The following is a 25,161-nucleotide window of genomic DNA, read 5'->3' as shown; positions in this document are numbered from 1 at the left end:
ACGAAATATATATACTACATTACTGGTCAGTGTTTACAATTCTCTCTCTCTCTTCTCTCTCTCTCTCTCTCTCTCTCTCTCTCTCTCTCTCTTTCGCGCACACACACACACACACACACACACACACACACACACACACACACACACACACCAACACAACACCTGCCTCAAAATGTCCTCCGAAGTCAGTAAGAGCCAAAAGGGAAAAGCATGCCGAAAACATACGTCCGTGCGGTGTAACGATTTGATCCAGCTCTCTGTATGACAGAGAGTTTCAAAACATACCACACGCAGACACATTATGAACACGAACGGCGTGTACAAGTTTATTTGGAATAACAACACACTTCGGTATGTTTCTATATCTGCTAATCTTGCTGTCTCATAATCCCTCTCCTATGCCATTTTTTTTCATCTCAGAGCAGCACTTGCAACCTACGTCCTCAATTATTTACTGGACGTATTCCAATCTGTCTTCCTCTACAGCTCCCTCTAGTACCATGAGCGTCATTCCCTGATATCTTAACAATGTCCTATCACCCTGTCCCTTCCTCTTGTCAGTGATTTCCACAAATTCCTTTCCTCTCCGATTCTGCACAGAGCCTCCTCATTCCTCACTTTATCAGTCCAACTAATTTTCAACATTCGTCTGTAGCACCACATCTGCAATGCTTCGATTCTCTTCTGTTCCTGTTTTCTCACAGTCCACCCTTCACAACCATATAATGCTGTGCTCCAAATATACATTCTCAGATATTTCTTCCTCAAATTAAGGACCCTGTTTGATACCAGTAAACTTCTATCTGCCCGGAATGCCGTTTTTGCCTTTGCTAGTCTACTTTTCATGTCCTCCTTGCTCCGTCCGTCATTGCTTATTTTGCTGCCCAGGTAGCAGAATTCCTTAACTTCATTTACTTCGTGACCATCAATCCTGGTGTTAAGTTTCTCGCTGTTCGCATTTCTGCTACTTATCATTACTTTCGTCTTTCTTCTATTTACTATTATCCTCTACTCATTAGGTTTTTCATCCCATTCAGCATAACATGTACTTCTTCTTCACTTTCACTCAAGATAGCAATGTCATTAGCAAATCGTATCACTGATGTCCTTTCATCTTGAATTTTAATACTACTCCTGAACTTTTCTTTTATTTCCACCATTGCTTCTTCGATGTACAAATTCAACAGTAGGGGCAAAAGACTACATCACTCTCTTACACCCTTTTAGATACGAGCACTTCGTTCTTGGTCGTCCACTTTTATTAGTACCTCTTGGCTCTTGTACGTATTGTATATTACCCGTCTCCCTCTATAGCTTATCCCTACTTTTCTCAGACTTTCGAACATCTTGCACCACTTTACATTGTCGAACGCTTTTTACAGGTCGACAAGTCCAATGAACGTGTCTTGATTGTTCCCTAGTCTTGCTTCCATTACCAGCCGCAGTGCTTCTCAGGTGCCTTTACCTCTCCTGAAGCCAAACTGATCATCGTCTAACACATCCTCAGTCGTCTTTTCTTTTAGAAATAGTTAAGGCAAATTTCATGCTTCCAAATGACACATCACACGGTTTTGTTGCATTTATAGTTACAGTGCTATGATCATTGGAAAATGCGTGAAAAGCAGCCATTCTCCTGCCCTAACCACTGTGACCGAGGCTATCCCGAAAATGTTAATTATGATACGACCGCCCGTATGTCATACTTCGTTTCCTTCGTATCAGGTACAGGTTCATGATTTTGATTCGGAGAGCAAATAATAAACTTGTTCTTCTCAGAAAGGCGCTAGAAAAAGCAGAGCACGGCCAACGTCGAACTTCTGGACGTAAGCGTTATGTGGTACATTGATACTGAAATGAAGAATAAATTCATGAATGGATAGTCTCAATAACAGCATCAACTGAAAGTAAATATGGACCTTCGGAATTCCGAATAACGGTAACGTGGAAGCATTTTAATGGCCACTCAATCGAACAAGTGTGAGGTAAAGTGCAAATGAAGTTACAATGAGATTAAGTGAGAAAAAAACTCTATGGAAGACTTGTACAAGAAGAACTGACAGGTTGGTCACAGTGGGATATTGTTTCGGCATCTAGGGATTGTTAACTTGCCTCTGGAGCTGAAATGAACAATAAGAGGTAAAAAACTAAGAGATAGAGAGTGTAAAAAGCAAAACACGTTATAGAAAACAAATAAATTACTGGAACTCAGCCGAGTGATGTCTTCGACAACCACCGATACTTCGCCAAGAGACACACAGCTGTTTTCAAGCCACAAATCCAAAGACAGAATGCTGTGCAAGGAAATTTAAACCCTCGGTAGGCGCGGCTACGTCGACCACGTAGCATACAACGGTGGATGCAGGAAGATAACACGAGCACACACCCTAAACAACTAGCACCACCACACTACCAAAGATGACCGACATCAGAAGTTACCGGTTGTAAATATTAGTTACCAACGGGTAAGTAAGTGTCATTATTTCTCTCCCTGGTCAGAGTTAACTTTGCGTCCTCAGCCGGTGGTTGCTAAAACGACGACGATACCAACCAATAATAAACTGGTCCGGACAGACAACTGCGACACGTGCAGCGAACTAGAGACTCTGGAGCACAAGTTTTCATGTCGAAGGGTCGGAGCCATTTGGTAAATTAGTAAACAAAAGTTTAGTCCGGTCACCGGATCCTCGCCGAACCGTTTCGATGCAACACCGATCTTGGTACCAAACTTTAAGCCATTCCCTGCCTGCAACAGATCAGCCACTGGCTGAATAGTCACCCACATAGCTCACTCCGTCTACCACAGTAACTATAGTTTCTAACCTATCTATGTAACCTACATTAAATAAATGACAAGGAAAACGCCGAAATGGAAAGAAATCTTTATGAACTTACTAATCCTTCCATTAGACAAAGCTAGTAGAAAGACTGTGGTGAGTATAGACAATAAATTGTTTAACAACAACATCAAACACAAGGTGCCCCTATTAATATCAAGAAGCAGCGACATCGCGCTCCAAAACGTGGGAAGAAAGCAGCCGGGAAAACGAGTCATCTCTCTACACCGAGTCGTCTTCCCATGAACACAAAGCCACAACGAACCTCCAACTGCGAATTACGTAATAATTGGCAAGGAACATTAATATACAAATTGAAAGGCGTATCTTGAGTTAAATCGAAATACCGTTTTTAAAAAGAAAGAAGTTGAATTGACTATGTAAATTCCTAAAATAATGATTAAAAATATATCTGCAACTGACGATTAAATTATTCTGAAAAATATATACTACAGTTGCTGAAAATTACAGCCACGAATAAAATAATAATAAAAGTTTCTAAAACAATCATAATTAATATTCACCATCGATAACTTCTATCATAGTCTTTGATTATGGGGTGATGCTACTTGTTAAGGACGCGTGTGTGTGTATGTGTGTGTGTGTGTGTGTGTATTGTCTTTTGCATAACCCGTATTATGATTCTTGGCCGGCCAAGACCCCCCCCCCCCCCCCCCCCCCGCCTACTGGAGATTTAACTTACCTTGCGGAGCACTCTTTCGTTGTGTTGATGCGTTGGAAATGACGAAGTGTGCACATGTCGAATTATCGATGGTTGTCGATGATGTCACCTAGCCGCATTCCCGTAAGTTGACTGAGCATTTCATACGCCGGGAGAAACTCAAGTTTCACAGATTATAGAGGATTCTGGACGTGCCACTTAATGTAGACATGAAAAGTTCAGCGAAAGAAAGGAAAAGAACGAATAGAATGTCTCACGACTTAAAAGAAAATATCTGACAGTACGTCAACAAGTCGAATTTCATAAACCTATGAGTTCTGGAGGTAGGTTAACTTAGAGTTCTCGTAAGGATGTTGGATGTTTTGTGACTGCTATAGACGAGGGGAAGAGAGACTACACACACTACTGCAGAGTGAGAAGGGTTGCCTGAGCAGCAGGCGTTAACCGGTGAGACGACACTGTAGTTCCCGTCGGGCGCACAGAACGCGCCGCCTATTTCCCGCTATTTTGTAGCGCCTGTCACATGAGCGGAATTAGGGCGTTGCTCAATATCCTTCCGTCCAACAGGTTTTTAAGGGGTGCGTAGCCCTATGACAGCAGAGCGAAGTAGAAGGTCAACTGTCGTTCAACTGGAGAGTCAACTGATCCACTTTCGGGAGTAGGGTTACCAAGTGTCCGGCTTTAGCGAGATATAAGTGGCTTTTTACGGTTGTATCCTGTCAAGTGTATACAAATCAGGTTTTGTTACGCGTTCTAGACATGAAGGGGAGAGTACACAAGTAAGGATCTTTCCAAACCAATGACGTAAGCACGAGGAATACATACAGGGTGGTCGGAAATTCCTGTTACAAACTTCTAGGACATGTAGAGGGTAGTGAGTACATAACATTTTGAATAGGAACCCATGTCCGGAAACGTATCGTATCCGTTCTACGACAGTTTCAAGGCAGATGATTATCTCATCCACACCTACGTGAGGAATCTACTTAGGCGTCACCTAGCACAATTGTTGCAATCCATTTGAAAAGAATACTGACTCGTTCCGTTATTACTTACGCATTTTCATTACAACTAACACCTTATGGTTTACCTTAGTCGACAACAACAGGAACCCAGCATCTACGGCACCAACCGCAATGTACCGATGCATTACAACAGCGGCTCGATGTGGTGACCACCAACGTTGTTTCACACACAGTACATCCAAGGCATGTTCTGGTACACTCTCTCCATCCCACCTGGTGTCTCTTCAGTGTCTTGTGCAGCGGCCAGAACTAGTGCCATCAGATCTTCATCTGTCTCTAGTGGTGACTCATAAATTAGGCCCTTCATACGACCCCACAAGAAGTAGTCCATAGGGGTTAAATCCGGCGACTGTGGCAGCCACGCGGTTAGACCACCACCGCCTATCCATCTTTCACCATACCGTCTGTTGAGATGCCTCCGGACAGCCAATGAAAAGTGAAGTGGTGCTCCTTCATGCTGAAACCACATTTCCTGATGGACATTCAATGGCACAGCTTCCAAGAACCGGTCCAGTACTTGTCGTACGAATACTAAGTATGCGGGACCCGTGAGCTTGGATGGAAGGAGGTATGGTCCAATCACATGACCGTACAGAATACCTGCCCACACGTTAATTATAAACCCGTCTTGAAATCCCTAAACATGAATGGCATGAGGGTTTTCGTCCGCCCAGACATGGCTATTTTGAGCATTCAGAACACAATCCCTTGTGAACCAACAGTCATCTGTGAAGAGAACTCGACGTGGAAACAGGGGCGCGTCGATGCAACCTCTACCAGGTTGCACACCAAAAGAACCCGTCTTTTCGAATTTCCGGATCATTTTCTCCAGACCCACGGCAGTCATCGGACCAACGCCTTTCTTCAAACCCTTCAGTTTCCGCCGGCCGCGGTGGCCGAGCGGTTCTAGGCGTTTCAGTCCGGAACTGCGCTGCTGCTACGGTAGCAGGTTCGAATCCTGCCTCGGGCATGGATGTGTGTGATGTCCTTAGGTTAACTAGTTCTAAGTCCTGGGGACTGATGACCTCAGATGTTAAGTCCCATAGTGCTTAGAGCCATTTGAACTATTTTGAACCACATACAGCGCCATGTATTGGCCAATTTCCACACTATTTTTTTTCTTCTGCCATACATTTTCCCCCTGTTTGGATACCAATTCGATTCTACACAGAGTATGCGAAAGAACTTGCCCCCCTTCTAACAGCCGTGTACCGCAAGTCTCTAGAGGAACGGAAGGTTCCAAATGATTGGAAAAGAGCACAGGTAGTTCCAGTTTTCAAGAAGGGTCGTCGAGCAGATGCGCAAAACTATAGGCCTATATCTCTGACATCGATCTGTTGTAGAATTTTTGAACATGTTTTTTACTCACGTATCATGTCATTTCTGGAAACCCAGAATCTACTCTGTAGGAATCAACATGGACTCCGGAAACAGCGATCGTGTGAGACCCAACTCGCTTTATTTGTTCATGAGACCCAAAAAATATTAGATTCAGGCTCCCAAGTAGATGCCATTTTCCTTGACTTCCGGAAGGCGTTCGATAGAGTTCCGCACTGTCGCCTGATAAACAAAGTAAGAGCCTACGGAATATCAGACCAGCTGTGTGGCTGGATTGAAGAGTTTTTAGCAAACAGAACACACCATGTTGTTGTCAATGGAGAGACGTCTACAGACGTTAAAGTAACCTCTGGCGTGCCACAGGGGAGTGTTCTGGGACCATTGCTTTTCACAATATATATAAATGACCTAGTAGATAGTGTCGGAAGTTCCATGCGGATGATGCTGTAGTATACAGAGAAGTTGCAGCATTAGAAAATTGCAGTGAAATGCAGGCAGATCTGCCGCGGTTAGGCACTTGGTGCAGATAGTGGCAACTGACCCTTAACATAGACAAATGTAATGTATTGCGAATACATAGAAAGAAGGATCCTTTATTCTATGACTATATGATAGCGGAACAAACGCTGGTAGCAGTTACTTCTGTAAAATATCTGGGAGTATGCGTACGGAACGATTTGAAGTGGAATTATCACATAAAATTAATTGTTGGTAAGGCGGGTGCCAGGTTGAGATTCATTGGGAGAGTCCTTAGAAAATGTAGTCCATCAACAAAGGAGGTGGCTTACAAAACACTCGTTCGACCTATACTTGAGTATTGCTCATCAGTGTGGGATCCGCACCAGTTCGGGTTGACAGAGGATATAGAGAAGATCCAAAGAAGAGCGGCGCGTTTCGTTACAGGGTTATTTGGTAAGCGTGATAGCGTTACGGAGATGTTTAGCAAACTCAAGTGGCAGACTCTTCAAGAGAGGCGCTCTGCATCGCGGTGTAGCTTGCTGTCCAGGTTTCGAGAGGGTGCGTTTCTGGATGAGGTATCGAATATATTGCTTCCCCCTACTTATACCTCACGAGCAGATCACGAATGTAAAATTAGAGAGATTCGAGCGCGCACGGAGGCTTTCCGGCAGTCGTTCTTCCCGCGAACCTTACGCGACTGGAACAGGAAAGGGAGGTAATGACAGTGGCACATAAAGTGCCCTCCGCCACACACGGTTGCGGAGTATAAATGTAGATGTAGATGTAGATGTAGAGAGGGGGAGGAGGAGATGGACAGAGTAAGGTGCAGAGTAGGAGATTGGGACCTATATCCAGTTCCCATACATACTGGTATTAGAAACCTGTGCTTCTCTTTTCTTTCTTTTCCATTTAATCAGACTGAGCCACAGCAACGCATGGTTGGAGACAGCCAGTACAGTAACAAATGTTGTGAACTTTTACTGAGAACAAGTAGTTGTGTTAGTATTTTGGCGCGCGCTCAGTACAGCAGTTACACTGGATGTAGCAGTGCGCGGCTCTCGGCTACGGGTATGCTGGTGACGCGAGGTGTTGTGGGCGTACTGTGCAGGTGAGTGGCTGCTGACGGCCGTGCACACGGCGCGCTACCTGGGCTGGGAGCTGGGCGACCGCTCCGAGGGCTGGGACTTCTCGTGGCAGAACCTCAGCTTGGAGGCGCTGCGCCTCAAGAACCTTCGCGTCTACTGGCTGGTTGCCTCATTCGTCTCCTACTTCATGTACTTCAGCATTGGCGGTTTCCTGCACGTAAGTGCCTTACAAACCACTCTTTTCTTTTTTTTCCTTTCTGCTGAAAATGTTTTCTTGATTGGTGTGTATTTGGTTTCTGAGCTCCTATGCCCACGACTGGGCATCTTGTTTTCTCATTTCTTAGCACATTAAGAACTGGATATTGTTGTTCACATTTATGGCAGTGGTCGGGTATTGTGCGCTGCCCGTTCAGTATGCAGTCCACACGACGTGATTGTCTTGCAGGTGTTCTAATACCCTTTCCGTGCATTCATATGACTACTGCATACAAAACGGTATTACACTGACGGAAACAATCGTAGTACCAGAAAATAATTAACGTAGAGTAATGAGATTTCGGGTATACATTTGGGTAGGTAACGTTAAAATGATTAAAACTGCAAGATCACACGTTAATGTAAGCGTGAGATAAGCCATTGCAAATATGGAATGCTGGTACATTAATAACCGGTGTAACCGCCGTGCAAGCATGCAAATGTGTATGCATTCCGTTTAGAGGTGCCAGATGTCAGTTTGTGGAATGGAATTCAATGCCCGTTGCATTTTGGTCGTCAATACAGGGACAGTTAATGCTGTTTATAGATGACGCTGAGGTTATCGTCCCATTATGTTATATATATACTCACTGGAGACAGGTCTGGTGATCGAGCAGGCCAAGGCAACAGGTTGACTCTCTGTAGAGCATGACGGGTTACAACAGCGGTATCTGAGCGAGCTTTATCCTGTTGGAAAACACCCACTGCAATACTGTTCATGACTGGCAGCACAGGAGTTCGAATCACCAGATTGACGTAGAACGCCGCAGTCAGAATGCTTGGGATAACCACGAGATTGCTCCTGCTGTCATACGACATTGCACCCTTGACCTTAACTCCAGATGTAGATGCAGCGTGTACAGCACGCAGACAGGCTGGTCGCAATGCGACCGTACTGGAATGTGATTGTGGTGTGAATGACGAAACAAAATATAATCTCCCTCTTCAACTCGCCGAAAATCAAAGTTCTAAACTGCTCACAAGCTCTGCATCCGCTGCTGTACGAGATTTACCCACACACTACTCAGCACAAAAACTTTAATGAACCCTCATAAATGTGGTTGGATTTACAAGTTTGGCTACATTTCGTATATGAGGCGCCAACTCGCTATTCGTCGCAATGTACCTAATGTTCCACAAAGTACTTAATATAAATACAGGCAGGATTTGCTATGCAAAAGTCACGTAAGTACTCAAGTATTTTTGAAAGTTTCACAAATTCGAGTTTATTTTCGATAAAAACGTAGAAAAATCGAAAGTTACAGTTCACAATAAATTAATTTCAGAGCCTGATCGAGTTTCTTAAGATGTTAGTGGTGGTTGAATAAACCACGATAAATTGCATGAGTTATGTTAAAGCTCCGCAGTATATCAAACAACAAATTCCACAGTGGCTACACACTGAAACCTTATAAGTGCGGCTTGTATCTCACGGAACCCGAAAAGTAACAAGTTCATCAGAGGCCGAAAAATATCTGTGTCCGAAATTAGGAACTCTGAATAATTCACACGCGCGAACTAGCGGCTATTTCATCGCTCCTCAATAAAACTTTCTCCCAACACGTTCTAATACAGTCAGACCACCTCCAACGGCGTCCTCACCTGGATTCCTCCAGACTGCCGCTGTTCACCCACGAAACCTCAGTCAAGCACCACTTAAGTCAGTTAAACTATTGAACGTGAAAACTGTTGAAATTCTTCATTTTAACCTTTTATACACATAATATACATCAACTCACATGGAAATTTTCCCAGAAATATTATTCTGTTATCAGTTTTCTTTTATTTATCGTAGTGTATTTATAAACAATAATTGCTATGGTTTTCCTCCATTTTCGGATTTATAATTGTAACTATTAACAAGCAGTTTAAATCATACATTAAATAATTTTCTACATATAAGTTTACAGTAATGCCGCCACTTTTAATGTTTATTTATTTAATAAGAAAGCTGTTTTTGATTGCGCGAAATCCACTTTTCGGATTCTCATCTAAATGTGTGAATAATTTCAGTGAATTGACTCTCACAGTCCGATTCAGTTTTACGAGACGTATCGGTAGATACCTCGTTTTTGGCAATAGGGTGATGAGTTGCCAAGGTACTCACTTTTACAGATCAGGAATTATTTATAACATTTAACGTACAATAACTTATAAACTAATGCGGATATCGAAGGCGCGTCTTGACACTCTTAATCGTCCATCTTTTCCGCTTCAAATGAGTTTACTAGCTCTTCAGTGACACATACCGTTCAATATTTATCAATTTTGGGGTAAACTTTAATTTTGCACTGGACACGAAAAGCGGCCATGAAAAACGAGCAACCACTGTGCGCCCCCCCCCCCCCCCCCCCCCCAATAGAAGGGATTTCCTGGTCACGTGGTCACCTTAGCGCCGGTGGAAGTCCAGAGACAACCCCATCTGTGGAGCATAGTGTGAAACTGGCACTCCACGTGCTCCTGTCAAACTGATTTCAGCTGTCAACATAAATATGACCCGATCTTAGCCGCCGCCTGTACGTCCGTGGTCGCATGTTTGTGACTGAGTAAAGTGTCTCTTCCCTTTACAGTAGGCTGTCGTGTCACAGCAGGCACTCACCTGACCTCCTTCTAACCAACACACGGCCATCACTGGCACCGAGGCAGAGCCAGCTTTCATCAGCAAATGCAACATACCTCCACTCTGCCCGCCAATGAGCTCTCGCTTGACACCGAACTCGTAAATGGCGGTGGTTTGAGATCAGTGTAATGTTTGCTACAGGGCGTCTGGCTCGGAGCTGTACTTGAAGTAACCGGTCTATAACAGTTTGTTGTGTCACTGTGCTGCTGCAGATGCAATACGATGGGCCATACGCCGAACATGATGGTCTTCCTTTCGGTAGTGCTACGTGGCCGTTCGAAAACGGGTCTTTTGCGACTGCACACACCCGTGGCCACCGCTGCCAGCAGCCAGGTACAGTGGCTACACTCCTGCCAAGACTTTCTGCAGTATCGCAGAAGGAACATCCAGGCCCTACTACATGACCTCGTTCAAACCCAGTGAGGTGTTGACAATGCCGTGTTTGCCATTTTAAAGACACTCTTGACTAACATTAGCTCACCACTACCAGTCTTAAAGGAAGCTAACGCTCACGACTGTTACAGCGTGTATTTCAAGCAAAGCTCATTTGCAACCTCATATGGCGCTACTAGCGCTACTCTTATGCGACAGGTGCGAAATTTGAACAAACTTCATCTTTCATACGCAGAGGTGCTCCTAGCAACTTTCTTTTATGATGCACAACTCCTTCTCGGTGTTGTGAATTTTTTCCGTCATTGTATTTCGGCTATGTAACGTGGGACTTAGGGAAAGCAGGAAAGGTGTGGACGGGGCCTAATCAGTTACCGTTGGTTGCACAGAAAACACATACACTTTATTGTTTAAAAAATTACTCTAAACAATCATTTTTAAAAGATTTTACTACACTGGCGGCTGAAAGCCTTATTAGAAAAATTGCAGGCAATGTTATACACAATCAACAGCTGAAGGCCTGATTAAGAAGGTTCAAAATTATTCGTCGGCTGAAGGTCAGAAGCAATTTAAAAAATATACAATGGCTGAAGGCCTGAATAACAAGTAAGGAAGGTAGTTTTATGTTAAAATACTAAAACCTTCTTCAAACAATCTTAACGAACTGTAACAGGCTATAGTGACGGCTGCAGGCCTTATTAAAGAAAACTTGAGATGCTTTCTGGGCTGAAGACCCAAAACCACACCAAAAACAAGAACGGCTGAAGGCTTGGCTTCGAAATCAAAAGCAATTAAAAATAGAAGGTAAAAATCTTTTTTTAAAAAAAAACATGCAATTGAAAACAATTAGCGGCTGAAGGCCTACACTACACATCTGAAGGACAACTATAATGAAAACACATTAATAAACAATTTTTCTAACCAAGAAATTTCTTTCTAAACTTACAACAGAATGGCCGAAAGCCTAATTAAAAAAATATTGCATGGCTGTAGGCCACAAACAAATCTGAAACAACGGCTGAAGTCCTGCGCAACAAGTCAGATGAACAATTTAAAATAAACCCCTTCCTTCTTTAAAAAATTTTCTTTTAAAGAATACACATGGCTGAAAACCTTATTAAAAGCGGTTCACGTAAATCCTTGGCTGAAGGCCACACATAACTCGTCAAACAACTAACGGCTTAGGGCCTGGATTACAATAATTTCAGATAGAACAAATTTTAAGGAAAAAAATTTTTAAACATAAAATCAATCTTCAAAATTTTAATTTAACACGGCTGAAGGCCTTTATGTAAAATTTAAAAAAGACTGAATTAGTACACGGCCGAAGGCCTCGCACAGTACTTCAAACTAAAATGAAAATCACAATCTAAAACAAACAGAACAAGTGGCGCTCAGAAGTGTTCCAAGGGTTGGCCTGAGAAGGTAGCTCAAATGTAAGGTGAGGTGAGACAGGCAGCCAAGAGTTGAAGTTAAATAATCGGATGGCAACCCAAACTAGGGACGGCCCAAGGACCGACCAACAATTTAACCAATTCTCTTCCATCCGACCAACGGCACAACGATGGAAAATACCGGCCAAGGACGAAGATATGAACAGCACTACGTGTTAAGGAATTGACGTCTAAAAACAGCCAAGGGAACAATAAACACACTAAGCAAAATATGAAACAAACAACTTAAAAGGCTGTCGAACTACACGCCGCGCCTGACGGCATCAATACGACGAGGAAAGGCACACTGCCGGAAAACTACGCTATCGACCAGTGCAGGTAACTGGGGCGTTAACAGCCACGGGGTAGAAAATACAGCTGGTGCACTTCACTGGCAAGTAACAGTCAATTTAATAATGAATCACAATATAGGAAGACGGCTGCAAGATTTCGCCGACTCCAACACATCATATGTTGCTGCTAGCCTGAACGGCCCAGGGAGCAACAACCCAAAACTGAACAAAGAGATGTCACAATAGTTGAGGTTTCATAACACGTTAACTAATCATTCAGCTTCAGCGTCCAGGTTCGGTGGGCAACGAACTTTGTCGTTCTCGCTGTTAGCACCTCACGATCCAATAGTGCGTGCACGCTGCCAGCGGTCCCGGCCTGGCCTCACTCCACGGAGACTTCCTCACTGCTCCGCCCCAACCAGCTGACCACCACACACACACCACCACCACTCTAAAATACTAGCGGTCACACCAAAGATAGTACGACAGTACGATCGATAAGCGCTGCTGCTGCCACTCAAGGACACAAGCCAGCAACTTCGTTACGCCAGTAAGTAAGGAAGAAACAAGATGCCACTCGACGTGACAAAATGCCAAAGGACAAATGGCATGAAAGCGAGCCACACACGGCTCAGGCTAACTGCTTCGTGCTAAACAAATTTACATCTTATCAATTTCGCATCTTTTTTATTTTGAATTTTCAGTGTTTGGGCATAAAACGTTTTTCCACATTACGAAACAATAATTTTTAATGTATGCATTACAGTACAACTCTTTATAAACTATAATCATGATATAATTGTGAAGTACATTTAAAAATATTAATTATAATCCACTTTATTAGTGTACACGAGAATAAATGCACTATATCACACAACTACACCTCTTTCTGCAGCTCCCATTTGTTGATCTGTTCCTTTGTTATAATATTTGCTCTATTACTATACACGTAGCACTACATTGAGACACTTAGACATGTTGCAGATATTATCACTGAGCCCTTTGGTTTGATTTATCGGGGAGACCTTACCGAGTACAGTTGCTATTAATTCACATATTGTATTTAAGTTAGAGCGTAGGTTACCAGTACTCTTTATTGTGTGGAATTTCGTAATATATTTCCCCTATGAAGCGGAATTGTGCAAATATACCTTATTTCACTACTTTTTTCACTGGCAGCACAAACTACAGGCTCTGGTAGGAATTTTTTTGCTTTGCGTTGTTTCAAATGGACACAGGTTGATGTTGCTTCATGCCACTTGAAACACTTCCTGGTCGATCTTTACGTAGTGTTCTCCCTGTTCCAGTTGATAATGGGCTGAGCATAACTCTCTGTCGGCCCCAAGAGCCTTTTTTTTATCATCGTCAAAAGGAGAAACTGCTTATATTTTTTCTGTGGATTCAGGGTATTGTAAATTGTAAAAGAATTGAGAAGCCCACAGTTTATTGAAGGACAACATTTTTTTCCCATTTCATCGATTTCCTTAGAATAGGATAGCACGGAATATCTGATCTCCATGATCAACTCCTTTCATGTGGGCATTTATTGTTTTACAAGCGCAGGCTCCGGTATATCCTCTCCAGTTTTTCTATTTTTGGTCCCTGTATTTGAGACAGAAACGTCATGAATGTTTTATATCATTCTGACATCCCCTTGTCTTTCCATACGAGGAGAAGAATGTCACCTTTTCTACAGAAAATTATGATACCTTTCCTCATTCTTGATGCTTTGACTTTCAGAGTTTGCGGTAAACCTCTGTTCACTGTAATAGTACCACAGACTCAGTAGAACTGCTGTTGAAAAAATTGTCCTGTAGTTATGGTGCCAGATACCAAGATAAGGGCCTAGAACCGAGAGAATAGCTTGCTCCAATTCTTACTTTCTCCAGCGTAAACCACCATATTTCAGACACAGCGTGTGACACTCTCGCACGCCATCTTAACAAGTGACCCATACTTGTAGTCTTTGCAGTGTTGTATGTTCGAAACCTCAGGCGTCTCCATAGAATCATTTGGTTTGTAAACTGTTCTGAATTTATCAAGGAAAGAATCCAGCACAAGCTGGACTTTGAAGTGACTCCCAGGCCTATTTTTCAATTTTGTGTTGTCACTAAAGGGCCTGAATCTCTAAATCTATTCAAATCTGTTGCGACTTGTAGTATTGAAAGTATTGGGGTATCTCTTAGAGGATTTGTTGACCAATAATCGTTCCATCTTCCTTTCCTTGTTTGTCTCATTAGAAAAATTAAGCCGCGGTAGTTCTTCATGTCTCATTCGTGTAACAGGAGACCATTTGAGTGCTTTATGCAACTTGTTGATCCTTGCAAAACAGTTCAATCAAGTAGTCACCAAAGCTCAAGATAATCACGGAGGCTACAGAGACATATTGCTTTGGAAATATACTGACCACATAATGAATTCCAAACTGCTGCACTTGGCAACATTGCCACCTTCGCTTCTCTACAGGTCTAAAAATGTCACTGTCACTGAGATAGTCTTCAGAATCAATGAACTCATTCCTCCACACAGCATTCGGATTTTCATTCACACTACGATCATCTGGATACCCATCGGAGAAAACCTGCAGAAGTTCTCCAGGGTTGTTCATTCGCCATCTCTAAAAGTAGGAGGAACTTCGAGACGGAAATGGTAAATCTTTTAAATATCAAAATACGCTCAAAAAGCTAAATACGCAAAAGGTACATGAAGGCAATCACGTTTCCTATACTGCCTACTGGTGTAAACTCCTAATTCGATCAAGTCTGAAGGTAGCTTGTAGTAAACATGAGTTATCTCGCGATCCGTCAGCTACCGATGGCGCGCGTAACACGAGCAAACTCGGGGTCCGTCCTCAATGTCTTAAGAGCTACTCAACTGAAACTACAAGCTACTGTAAACAGTCAGAACTTTTTACATCGAGTACGCGTTTCAGAGCGTTAAACCTCCTCTATAATCAGGTAGACTGATATCAATTAGTAAGAGAACAGAAGAAATTGCCTACCAAAATGTCTTTCAAACTCTACTTAAACTGTGCTTTATCTGAAACCAAGTTTTTAATGCTTGCTAGCAATTTATTGAAAATGTGTTCCCCTGAATACTGGACCCCTTTTTGGACCAAGGTAAGTAATTTTAGGTCTTTATGTAGATAGTTCTTATTCCTAGTATTGATATTATGTATTGAGATATTGGTTGGAAATAGAGACATATTATTTGCAACAGATTTCATTAAGGAATAAATTTACTGAGAAGCAATGGTTAGAATATCTAGTTCCTTGAACACGTTTCTACATGATGTTCCTGAATTTACACCACAAATGAGTCTTCTTACACGCTTTTCCACTCTAAAAACATTTTCTTGGTTTGGCAAGTTAACCCAACATATGATCCCATAGGATACAATAAAATGAAAGTATGCAATTTTTTTTTGTTTGTATGTCCTACATGTGACATCGTTCGCATTGCAAATACAGACTTCTTCAGGCCTTCAGCAATTCTGTGGTATGCCTTTCCCAACTGAATTTATCATCGAGTTATAATCCCAGAAATGTAATACTGTCAACATCTTCTATCTGCATGTCTTCGTATGTTATACACATGCTGGAAGGAAATCTCTTACAGGTTCTGAATTGCATATAGTGGGTCTTTTCAAAGTTTAATGACAGTGAATTAGCTTTAAACAATTTATTAATGTCTGTAAAAATTTGATTAGCAACCATTTCTAAATCTGTACATGTATTGTTAATTATTGCTAAGTTCGTATCATCTGAAAACATAAAAAATTTACCATCTGGCAATGTAACAGACGAAAGTTCATTATATACACAAGAAAAATCAACTGCCCCAAGATGGAATCTTGAGGAACACCACATGTAATTAATTCTCAGCCAGATGAACACTGATTGCTTACTCCACTGGTACTTCGCAAGGACACCCTTTGCTTTCTGTTAGCTAGGTGAGATTCGAACCATTTTGCAGAACTACCAGCGACACCATAATATTCTCATTTACTTAAGAAAATGCTGTGATTCATGGAGTCAGAAGCTTTTGACAGATCACAGAAAATGCCAGTAGCTTCTAATTTGTTAGCTAACGAATTAAGTCCATTCTCACTATACGTATAACTCGCCTTCTCTATATCGGAAGTCAGATGTTTAAAAAGGTGCTTGAACACAACCTTTCCAAATATTTTTGAAACAGTCGGAAAACGTGAAATTGGTCGATAGTTTGACGGTATCTCTTTAACCCGCTTCTTGATAGGAGGCTTAACTTCAGCATATTTCATCCAGTCTGGAAATATTCCGCTGATAAGAGATTTATTATACAAATAACCTAAGACAGAACTGAGCTCAGAGAAAATTCTTTGATTAACTTCGTTGATATGTTATCATAAACATTAGAATACTTGGATTCTAAGGATTTTATGATGGATACAACTTCTTTGGGAGATGTGAGTGTCATTTCTATTTTATTGAAGCTATCTTTAAAGACTGGTCTCAAACACTCCATTATACTGTTCACCGAACCTGATAATCCCAAACTGTCAGTAACATAAACAAAGTACTCGTTTAAGAGGTTTGCAACACTACATGCACTTGTTACCAATGTCTCAGTTATTTTTACAGCTTTGTTGTCTGACGTAATTATCTTTTTGTCATAATAAAGCTGCTTAGACTTCTGGATTACCTGCTTCAGTATCTTGCAGTATTCTTTGTGATGCATTGCAGAGCTTTTTCTAGACAGTAGATGCAGCTTCCTTTTTGTTCCATTTGATAAGTTTATTCCTTTTCTAATCCATGGTTTATTTATAGACTTAAGTTTGATTTCGATTACCTTTAGGAGAAAACAATTTCCAAAAGAGAAAGTAACTTTATTAACGAATATTTTCAGTTTTAAACAGGCTGTCACTTAGCAATCGTATACTAGTTTCAACATAGGACTGTACTGCCAACCGGTTGCAAATAACTGTAAGGTACATTGACCTAGGTTTCGACACCTGTTGAGGATGTCTTCATTAGAATGAAATTTTGATAAACCGTAAAATTACATTGTTATTAACGTATATTTTGTATTTTCCATTTGAGTCAGAAATATTGTAAACATCTATCCAGTTCATGTCTTTGAGCAATCTCCTAAAATTCTCAGTTTTTAACTGATGCATTACCCTTCTGTACCCAGATTTAATAGATATTCTATCCTGACAAGTTTCAACATTTAACGTAAGAAGCTGCATATCATGCATGATCAGGTAGCCAACATACTACTGGTTTTGTGATAGACTCTTTCCCTAGATTTGTCTACAAAGTCATCATCAATAGCGCTCTCAGATCACTTACGTATCCCATTTGCTACGTTCACAGTAGGAATTCAGTTGAATGACAATGTTATTGATTACAATAATCGTTCATTGACAGAGGGTTTCAATAAATCCACATTAAAATCACCAGCAACCATTATTTCTTTGTTTTTTACTGTGAGGTGGGACAACAGAGCTTCGATATTTTTTTATGAAGAAGTTAAAGTTTCCTGAAGATGCTCCGTACGTACTTGCTATTACAAAGGACTTATTACGAAATACTATATCTGTTGCACAAGCATCTAAGTGCTGCTCTGAGCAAAATTTATTAAAATCAGTATGCTTGAAATTAAAGCAGTTTGTGACAGATATGGCAACTCTTCCTTTCTCCATATTTTGTCTACTGCACTAAGAGGCTAGCTTAAATCCTGTAACATATAATATATCTATTCCAGAGGTCACATGATGTTCAGAGAGGCAGATTAAATCAACTGGTTTGTTCAATTCTAATTCTTCAACACGAATAAGCAACTCATTAGCTTATCCCTCAGTTCTCAGCTATTATTATGCAATAAGGATAACTGATTTTGGGCACTGGCTGAATTACTACTGGATGTCCCTAATTTTTCTGTTAGTTTCAATTTCTGAACATCTGCTATTTCAATTAGGGACTGTTTGCACGAATTTTGTACATTAAAATTTGCTTTCTAGCGTCTTGTTTTGTCAATGTGAATATTATTTTCAACCTTCTCTGAACATCTTTTGGTTCTACCCTCCCTGCCCTAAAGAATCTGCTGTTCTGTCACTTGTAACCCGCTGGTGCTTTACCACATGTGATAGTGGCCCCCTTAAGTTATTTACTATTAGCCCAGACTGCTTTCCGTTCCCTTTCCGGATGAGGCGAAGGCCATGTTCCTAGTGTAGTCCCACCTACTGATACGGTCAGGAGGAAAGACGCCATTACGAAACCCCATACCTGATCCAAGCAGCCCTTCCACCTCCAAATTAACTCTCCTAACAGAAGAGTTTAAATGAGGCCGGTCATGGTGACTCAGAACAGACGTAAGCCCAACACTGGTATGTCTCGTTGCTGCAGCTATATTCACCAAGTCGCTCTCAACTGAATAAGAATAATAGGGGTCTCTGTCCATGCAGTTACCTGCCCCACCCACAATTACCACAGTGTCTTGCTTTGTGAAGTCTCTGCAAAGTGAACCTACATCCTCTATCACCTGATCCAGGCTTGCAATAGGTTAAAAAAAAAGCTTGTGACCGGTTACCGTAACATGACTCTAGTTCATCCTGCAAGAGTTGGCCAACACCTCTACCATGTGGATTACCTAACCACAAAACTTTCTTTTTCTTGACAACTTTTTCTGACTTCTTACTTCTCAAACACTTTTTGAAAGTAGGTTGTCAATGGTCCTTTGATTCCTTCAAAAACAGTGATTTCTGCGTCATTTTGATAGAATCATATGGAGCGGAATGTGGCTTGAACCAGGATGTGTCCGGGATTGGAAAAGGATTTCTACAGATTTTTCCGATTCTTCTTGATGAGAGCATGGCATCTGTGTAGATCAGCTAATATCGCACTTCTGAGCCATTGTTAAAACATCTCAACACCTTTTCCTGCGGAATCACAATGCAGACATAAATAGCACGAAGCTGTAGCTGTAGCTGTATAGAGTTGATGAGTATAGTGAGCGCTTGCGAAATATAACGATTTTTTCCGAGTTATCACGGACGATTATGCAAATTAAACTACGAGAGAGAGAGGGGATAGAAACTTCTGTCAGTATAGAGCTGATACCTATTGAATATCATCAAAGGAGTCGCTGAGCTTAATGTATTCACCTGATGAACGTATCGCTGTCAAAAGTCATAAATCTTTACTTTTCTAGGCACTGCAGAAAGCTTTGTAATATAATTGTTAAGACTGCCGCAAATTCGACTGAACTGAACGAAAACTTCTCTTCCCCCCGCTGGTGAAATACTGAGCCCTGGAGCCGTTCGCTGCTAACTTAATCTGCGTTCTTGACTTCGACCTGGAAGGCTGCAAATAATTAACTAAAACCGACTTGCAGTTGTACCTTCGCTATAATGGGTGGACAAAAAGATGGCTTAGCAGAGGCTACTATTTAACAGTTTATCGTTATTGCTATAGTTTGTGAGTCACTTCTCAGACGAAAGAAGTTTGGAGGACAGCTTAGAATGCAACTGTGCGCTACCTCACCCAGCCGTCTTCCACAGCTCTCACAATCCCTGTCGGAGGAAACAAATGGACTCCTATTTGCAGTGTCTGTGTTTAACGGTCTGCTACGAAAAGTCTACAGACACTGCAAATAGTCTTTACGTACCTATTGCAAAGTCCGCGACAGTAGAATGTAAGTGTCTTCCCCTGCAAGAGTCACAGGGCAGCGACTGTGCGAACGCAGGGCGTGGACAAACGGTTAACATGTGGAGGTTCGGGTCGGTCCTCTGGGCTCGTGCCGGAAAGACGAAGTAGTTAAGGCGGCGACCACTCGTGTAAAGGAGAAAATCAGCATTCGAGTCCCGGTCCGCCTCAAATTTTCATATATCGCCAAAAAATTGTACATGTGGAGTCTCATTTGTATTCACAATTGCGAATACATTTCTTGTAAAATGAAAGGAGCGTGCCCCAGTTCGCAGGAGTGGCAAACCGCCAGGATTTTAAACTGATTACTTAGTCTGCATTAGACCGCGAAAGGCTTCGTCAACGTTCCTGCATGCTGCAGAGTCTCTGATTTGTCTGAATCCCAGGTGGAAGTATGCCAAAACAGCAATGAAAAATAAATTTAAGCTTAATAAAAACTGATGCATTTAGAAATCAGAATTGAGCAAAACACAACGTTAAGCCGCAGTCTTCACTGATGTTACACAACGACTAACGACTCAGAGAGCTTGCTATGATAACATAGGGAGGTTCACAAAACTACGATAAAATCAGAGAAGGTCGAGGTAAAAAAGCAGAGACGTCCGTGAATCTTAGTGTGGGGTGTCGATAGTACTTTTTTGCACACCCCGCTATGATGCTAGAGTCAGATCTATGGTGGCCTACAGAAGAGGAAAGCATACCAGTTTATCATGCAAATTAATTAAAGGAAATGATAATGTCACGCAACAGAAAGATCTTAATAATGGTTAATTAATAGGGTGGACCCATCAAGCATGACAATATGGGTACCACACCATGCACATTGAGATATTAATGAGAGGACTGATCTTCTAATCTATAATAGAAACAATTGGTTACTATAACAGTCAGGTTTATTATCGAGAAACAAAACAGATCAGTTACTCACTGGGATAAATAACTGAATATTTAATACTTGCAGCCGGCCGAGGTGGCCGAGCGGTTCTAGGCGCTACAGTCTGGAACCGCGCAACCGCTACGGTCGCAGGTTCGAATCGTGCCTCGGGCATGGATGTGTGTGATGTCCTTAGGCTAGTTAGGTTTAAGTAGTTCTAAGTTCTAGGGGACTGATGACCTCAGAAGTTAAGTCCCATAGTGCTCAGAGCCATTTGAACCATTTTTTTGCACCATTTTGAACCAATACTTGTACAAGGGGTTTAATGGTGAACTCTAATCTTCGCACAGGTGGGTAGCATGATAAATGCAAATTTATCTGAAAAATCCACGAATACGACCAGTGACCGTACGCAGGGTTAGTAAATTACAGGAGGAACACGGAAAAATAGGCTCAACACCAGTAAGATGGCCAAAGTACTTATTGCAAGAAAATGGTTGGTTCAATGCATTAAAACTGTGTAAGCCTCTCCTGAAGGGAGTGAACTAGTAGCACATACTTAGAGAATCGGTGATTGCAACGGTGGCTCGTCTTAGCTAGATTATTTAAATATGTAAGTCAGTGGCGGTGCTGGCTGGAGGCTCTTAAGTTCAGTTCTCTCTCTCTCTTCTTGGAGCTCAAGTGGCGACATTCTCCACTGCCTAGGTGCAAGTCATTACTCTTACATCGTCTATCAGTGGGTGTACTCTTTCTGGAAGGTATGAAACTTCGCTGTTTCTGTCAGAGCAGGGGTGTCGCTGGCCAATGGTGGCAGACATTGCGAGTTCTGTTCATTAAAACTTATGTAAACAAGATAAACAATCTCCTATTCATTCGAATTTTCACTATATCTCACCAGTAGTGCTCTGCGATGGGGAGGAAGACAGGAAGTCTCTCCACGGTACAATTTTGAAACACCCGTATGAGACACCCAGTATGCTGTGATAGATAAGGAAGTGCGTGCTCTTCAAAATCAACAGTAAGGAACTATCAGGTCGCTGAATCTGAAATTTAGACCAACATTATTTTGTGGAGTGGCTTCTGAGGCAAACGGCTGTTCACACGCCAGCCTCTGGAGAGGGACACTTGACTAGAGATTCCTAATCTTTCTAAAGCATTCTAAACAATGCTGCTGTTTTTTTTTCGGCAGAAAAAGCCGTCCCGTCCACAGCATGGATTATGGGGGTGGGGGACCCAGTCTGAACTTTTTTATGGTTTAGCCTGTTCCTGTTAAAAAGACTCTTATTATCTTTCGCTAGCAAGGTCAGAGACTCTCAATTCTTCACTGTGCTAAAAAGTAAATAAAAATAAGAAGTAAAAGAATAAAATAAACAACTGATGTTATCGAATATAATCTGCATTTGCGAAGAAGCGTCAGAAATCGACTGCATTGATCGAGGGAATGAGCATAAAATATTCTGAAATATTCAAATAACTTACGGGTTTGCTGCCGGGTGACGTCGTTGAACACCGCCGATATTTCGACAGGAGCACACCCTGCCATTCTCAAGGCACAAATGCAAGGAAGAGGAAATGTGCAAGCAAGTTTAATACCTCGGTTCATAGAGGAGAAACAAGGAAGACACCACACACAGAACAAGTGCCAACACAAACAAAGATAACCAACTCAGAAATATCGATAGTTACTATTAATCAACAGGTGAGGTAGCACTTATTCTGTCCCTCTGTTTTTTGATGAGAGACAGAGCCGAATTCCAAGCAGCATTTAAACAAAATCCACCATCTCTGTTAATAAGGTTGCTTGATAGTCTGATTTCAACAGCTTCCTTAATAACACTATCCCAATAGCTGGACGTGCAAGCCAGAATCTCCGTGTTGTTGTATTCCATCGTATGACCGGTGTCAAGGCAATGTTCTGCAAAAGCGGATTTGCTCGGCTGTTGTAAGCGTGTGTGACGCTTATGTTCATACACCAGTCTTCCACAGTCCTGATCGTCTGACCAATATATGACATGCCACAACTGCAAGGAATACGATAGACCCCAGCCTTACGCAAACCAAGATCATCTTTTACGGATGCCTTAATCTTAGAAGGTGGTCGAAAAACACATTTCACATCATATTTCCGCAAAATACGGCCAATCCTTTTGGAAATGCTTCCTGCGTAAGGCAAAAAGGCCGTAGACTTAGGTGCCACTTCGTTGCTATCGTCACTCACTCGTTGCACAGAAGGCTGATGGCGCAACGCACGTTTGATCTGCCTCTCACTATAGCCATTCTGACGAAAGGTGACTTCGAGATGTGCCAGCTCAGCTGCCAAACTTTCAGGGTCTGAGATAACGTGGGCTCTGTGAACCAAGGTGCGAAGTACTCCTTCACGCTGAGCTGGATGGTGACAACTATCAGCTCGCAGATACAAGTCAGTGTGGGTAGGCTTCCTATAAACAGTATGTCCCAACGTACCATCAGTCTTCCTTTTGACCAATACATCAAGGAAGTGAAAATTCGGGTGGATTGAATTCAGATGTTCCAAAAACCGGTTTAAATTCTGACTACCATGAGGCCAAACAACGAAAGTACCGTCTACATATCTGAAAAAACGCGCAGGTTTCAAGGTCGCTGACTCCAATGCACGTTCCTCAAAGTCCTCCATAAACAAATTGGCCACAATAGGTGACAACGGGCTTCCCATTGCAACCCCATCAGTCTGTTCGTATATTCTGAAATATGTTGCATGGCATTTACAGAGAAAAACGACCACTTTTTTGCCTTAGTCCTAGACGTCAGAACGGTTCCAGAAAATTGGCCAAACGCCGCCTGAGTGAGTGTGGTCCTCACCTGTTGGCAGTGGTACTTCTACGTGCGGCAGCGCGACCGCCCCGAGGAGTGGAAGTGCCAGCCCACCAAGTTCCTGTCGCCGGAGCTGGAGCGCCACGAGATCCTCGTGGGCTCCTTCAGCCTGTTCATCACCAGCTCCTTCACGGCCACGCTCGCCTGCTACATCAGTAACGGCGGCTGGAGCAGAGTCTACTACGAGTTCGACGAATACGGCTGGACCTGGTGGTTCCTGCAGTGGGCGGTTATATTCATCTACCAGGTGAGTCTCCCGTATAATCACAGCAGCACAGTCTCTCGAACTGCTGAACTTCCACAATTTCTAGATCTGCTCAGACGACGTACACTACCTGATCAAAATTATCTGGACACTCTTGTGTAACGCGGAATTGACAACTAGGTGTCTCGAGAGGAGGACTCAAGAGTATAACAAGAAGCAGGAAATATTCTAGAATTAGATTTTCCCTCTGCAGCGGAGTGTGCGCTGATATGAAACTTCCTGGCAGATTAAAACTGTGTGCCGGACCGAGACTCGAACTCGGGACCTTCGCCTTTCACGGACAAGCTCTCTGCCAACTGAGCTACCCAAGCACGACTCACGCCCCGTCCTCACGGCTTTTCTGTCAGGAAATATTCTGTTGGCAGTAGAGGAGCAGTAACAGCACGTCGGTCAAGAAAGCTCCGTGACTTCGAACGTGAAGTAGTTAGATGTCACCTGAGTAACAAATCCATCAGGGACATTTCAACCATCTACAGCTGACCAGGACGATTGTTGTTGATGTTGTCGTTAAGTGGAGACGCGAAGGAACAACGACAGCTAAACCAAGAAGAGGCAGACATTATATGCAGACGGCTAGGGACCGTCGAGCATTGCGGAGGGCGGATGTAAGAAAATCGCATGAAATCAGTGGACGGAATCACTTGTGAGTTCTAAAGTGCTACCAGCAGCTCACTTAGCACAATGACTGTAGGGAGAGCACCTCCCTGTAAGTCGTGCATTTCTGAAGTCAGTGCTAAGTGCCGCTTGCGGTTATGTAAAGAGCGAACCAATCGATCGTGGATGACTGAAAACGGGTGATTTGTAATGGTGAATCACGCTATATCGTGTGGCGGTCCTACGTAAGAGTTTGGGTTTGGCGAATGCCTCGAGAACGTTATCTGCCATCATGTGAAGTGCCAACAGTGAACTACTGAGGTGGTTGTCTTACGTTCTGAGGGCGTTTTTCGTGGGTAGGATGTGATCTCTTATCGCCTTAAGAAAATGCTAACTGCCAAGGGAAATGAATACATTTTACAGCGTTCTGTACTGCACACAGTAGAGAAACAGTTCAGAGATAATAAATGTTCGTA

General features: G+C 42.4%; 1 protein-coding gene across 1 annotated transcript in view; it reads left to right on the top strand.

Moving 5' to 3' along the window:
* Window positions 1-25,161, top strand: part of LOC124613344 (lathosterol oxidase-like) — a 111,902-nt gene that overhangs the window by 64,362 nt on the left and 22,379 nt on the right. Inside the window, exons 2-3 of the mRNA XM_047142041.1 lie at window positions 7,447-7,640; window positions 23,825-24,073. Coding sequence (XP_046997997.1) covers window positions 7,447-7,640; window positions 23,825-24,073 — 443 coding nt within the window. The remainder of the gene's footprint in view (window positions 1-7,446; window positions 7,641-23,824; window positions 24,074-25,161) is intronic.

The sequence above is a fragment of the Schistocerca americana genome, chromosome 4 (assembly GCF_021461395.2).
Source record: "Schistocerca americana isolate TAMUIC-IGC-003095 chromosome 4, iqSchAmer2.1, whole genome shotgun sequence".
Taxonomy (NCBI): Eukaryota; Metazoa; Arthropoda; class Insecta; order Orthoptera; family Acrididae; genus Schistocerca; species Schistocerca americana.
Note: the sequence above shows the minus strand (reverse complement) of the source record. Positions and strands in the feature narration are given on the sequence as shown.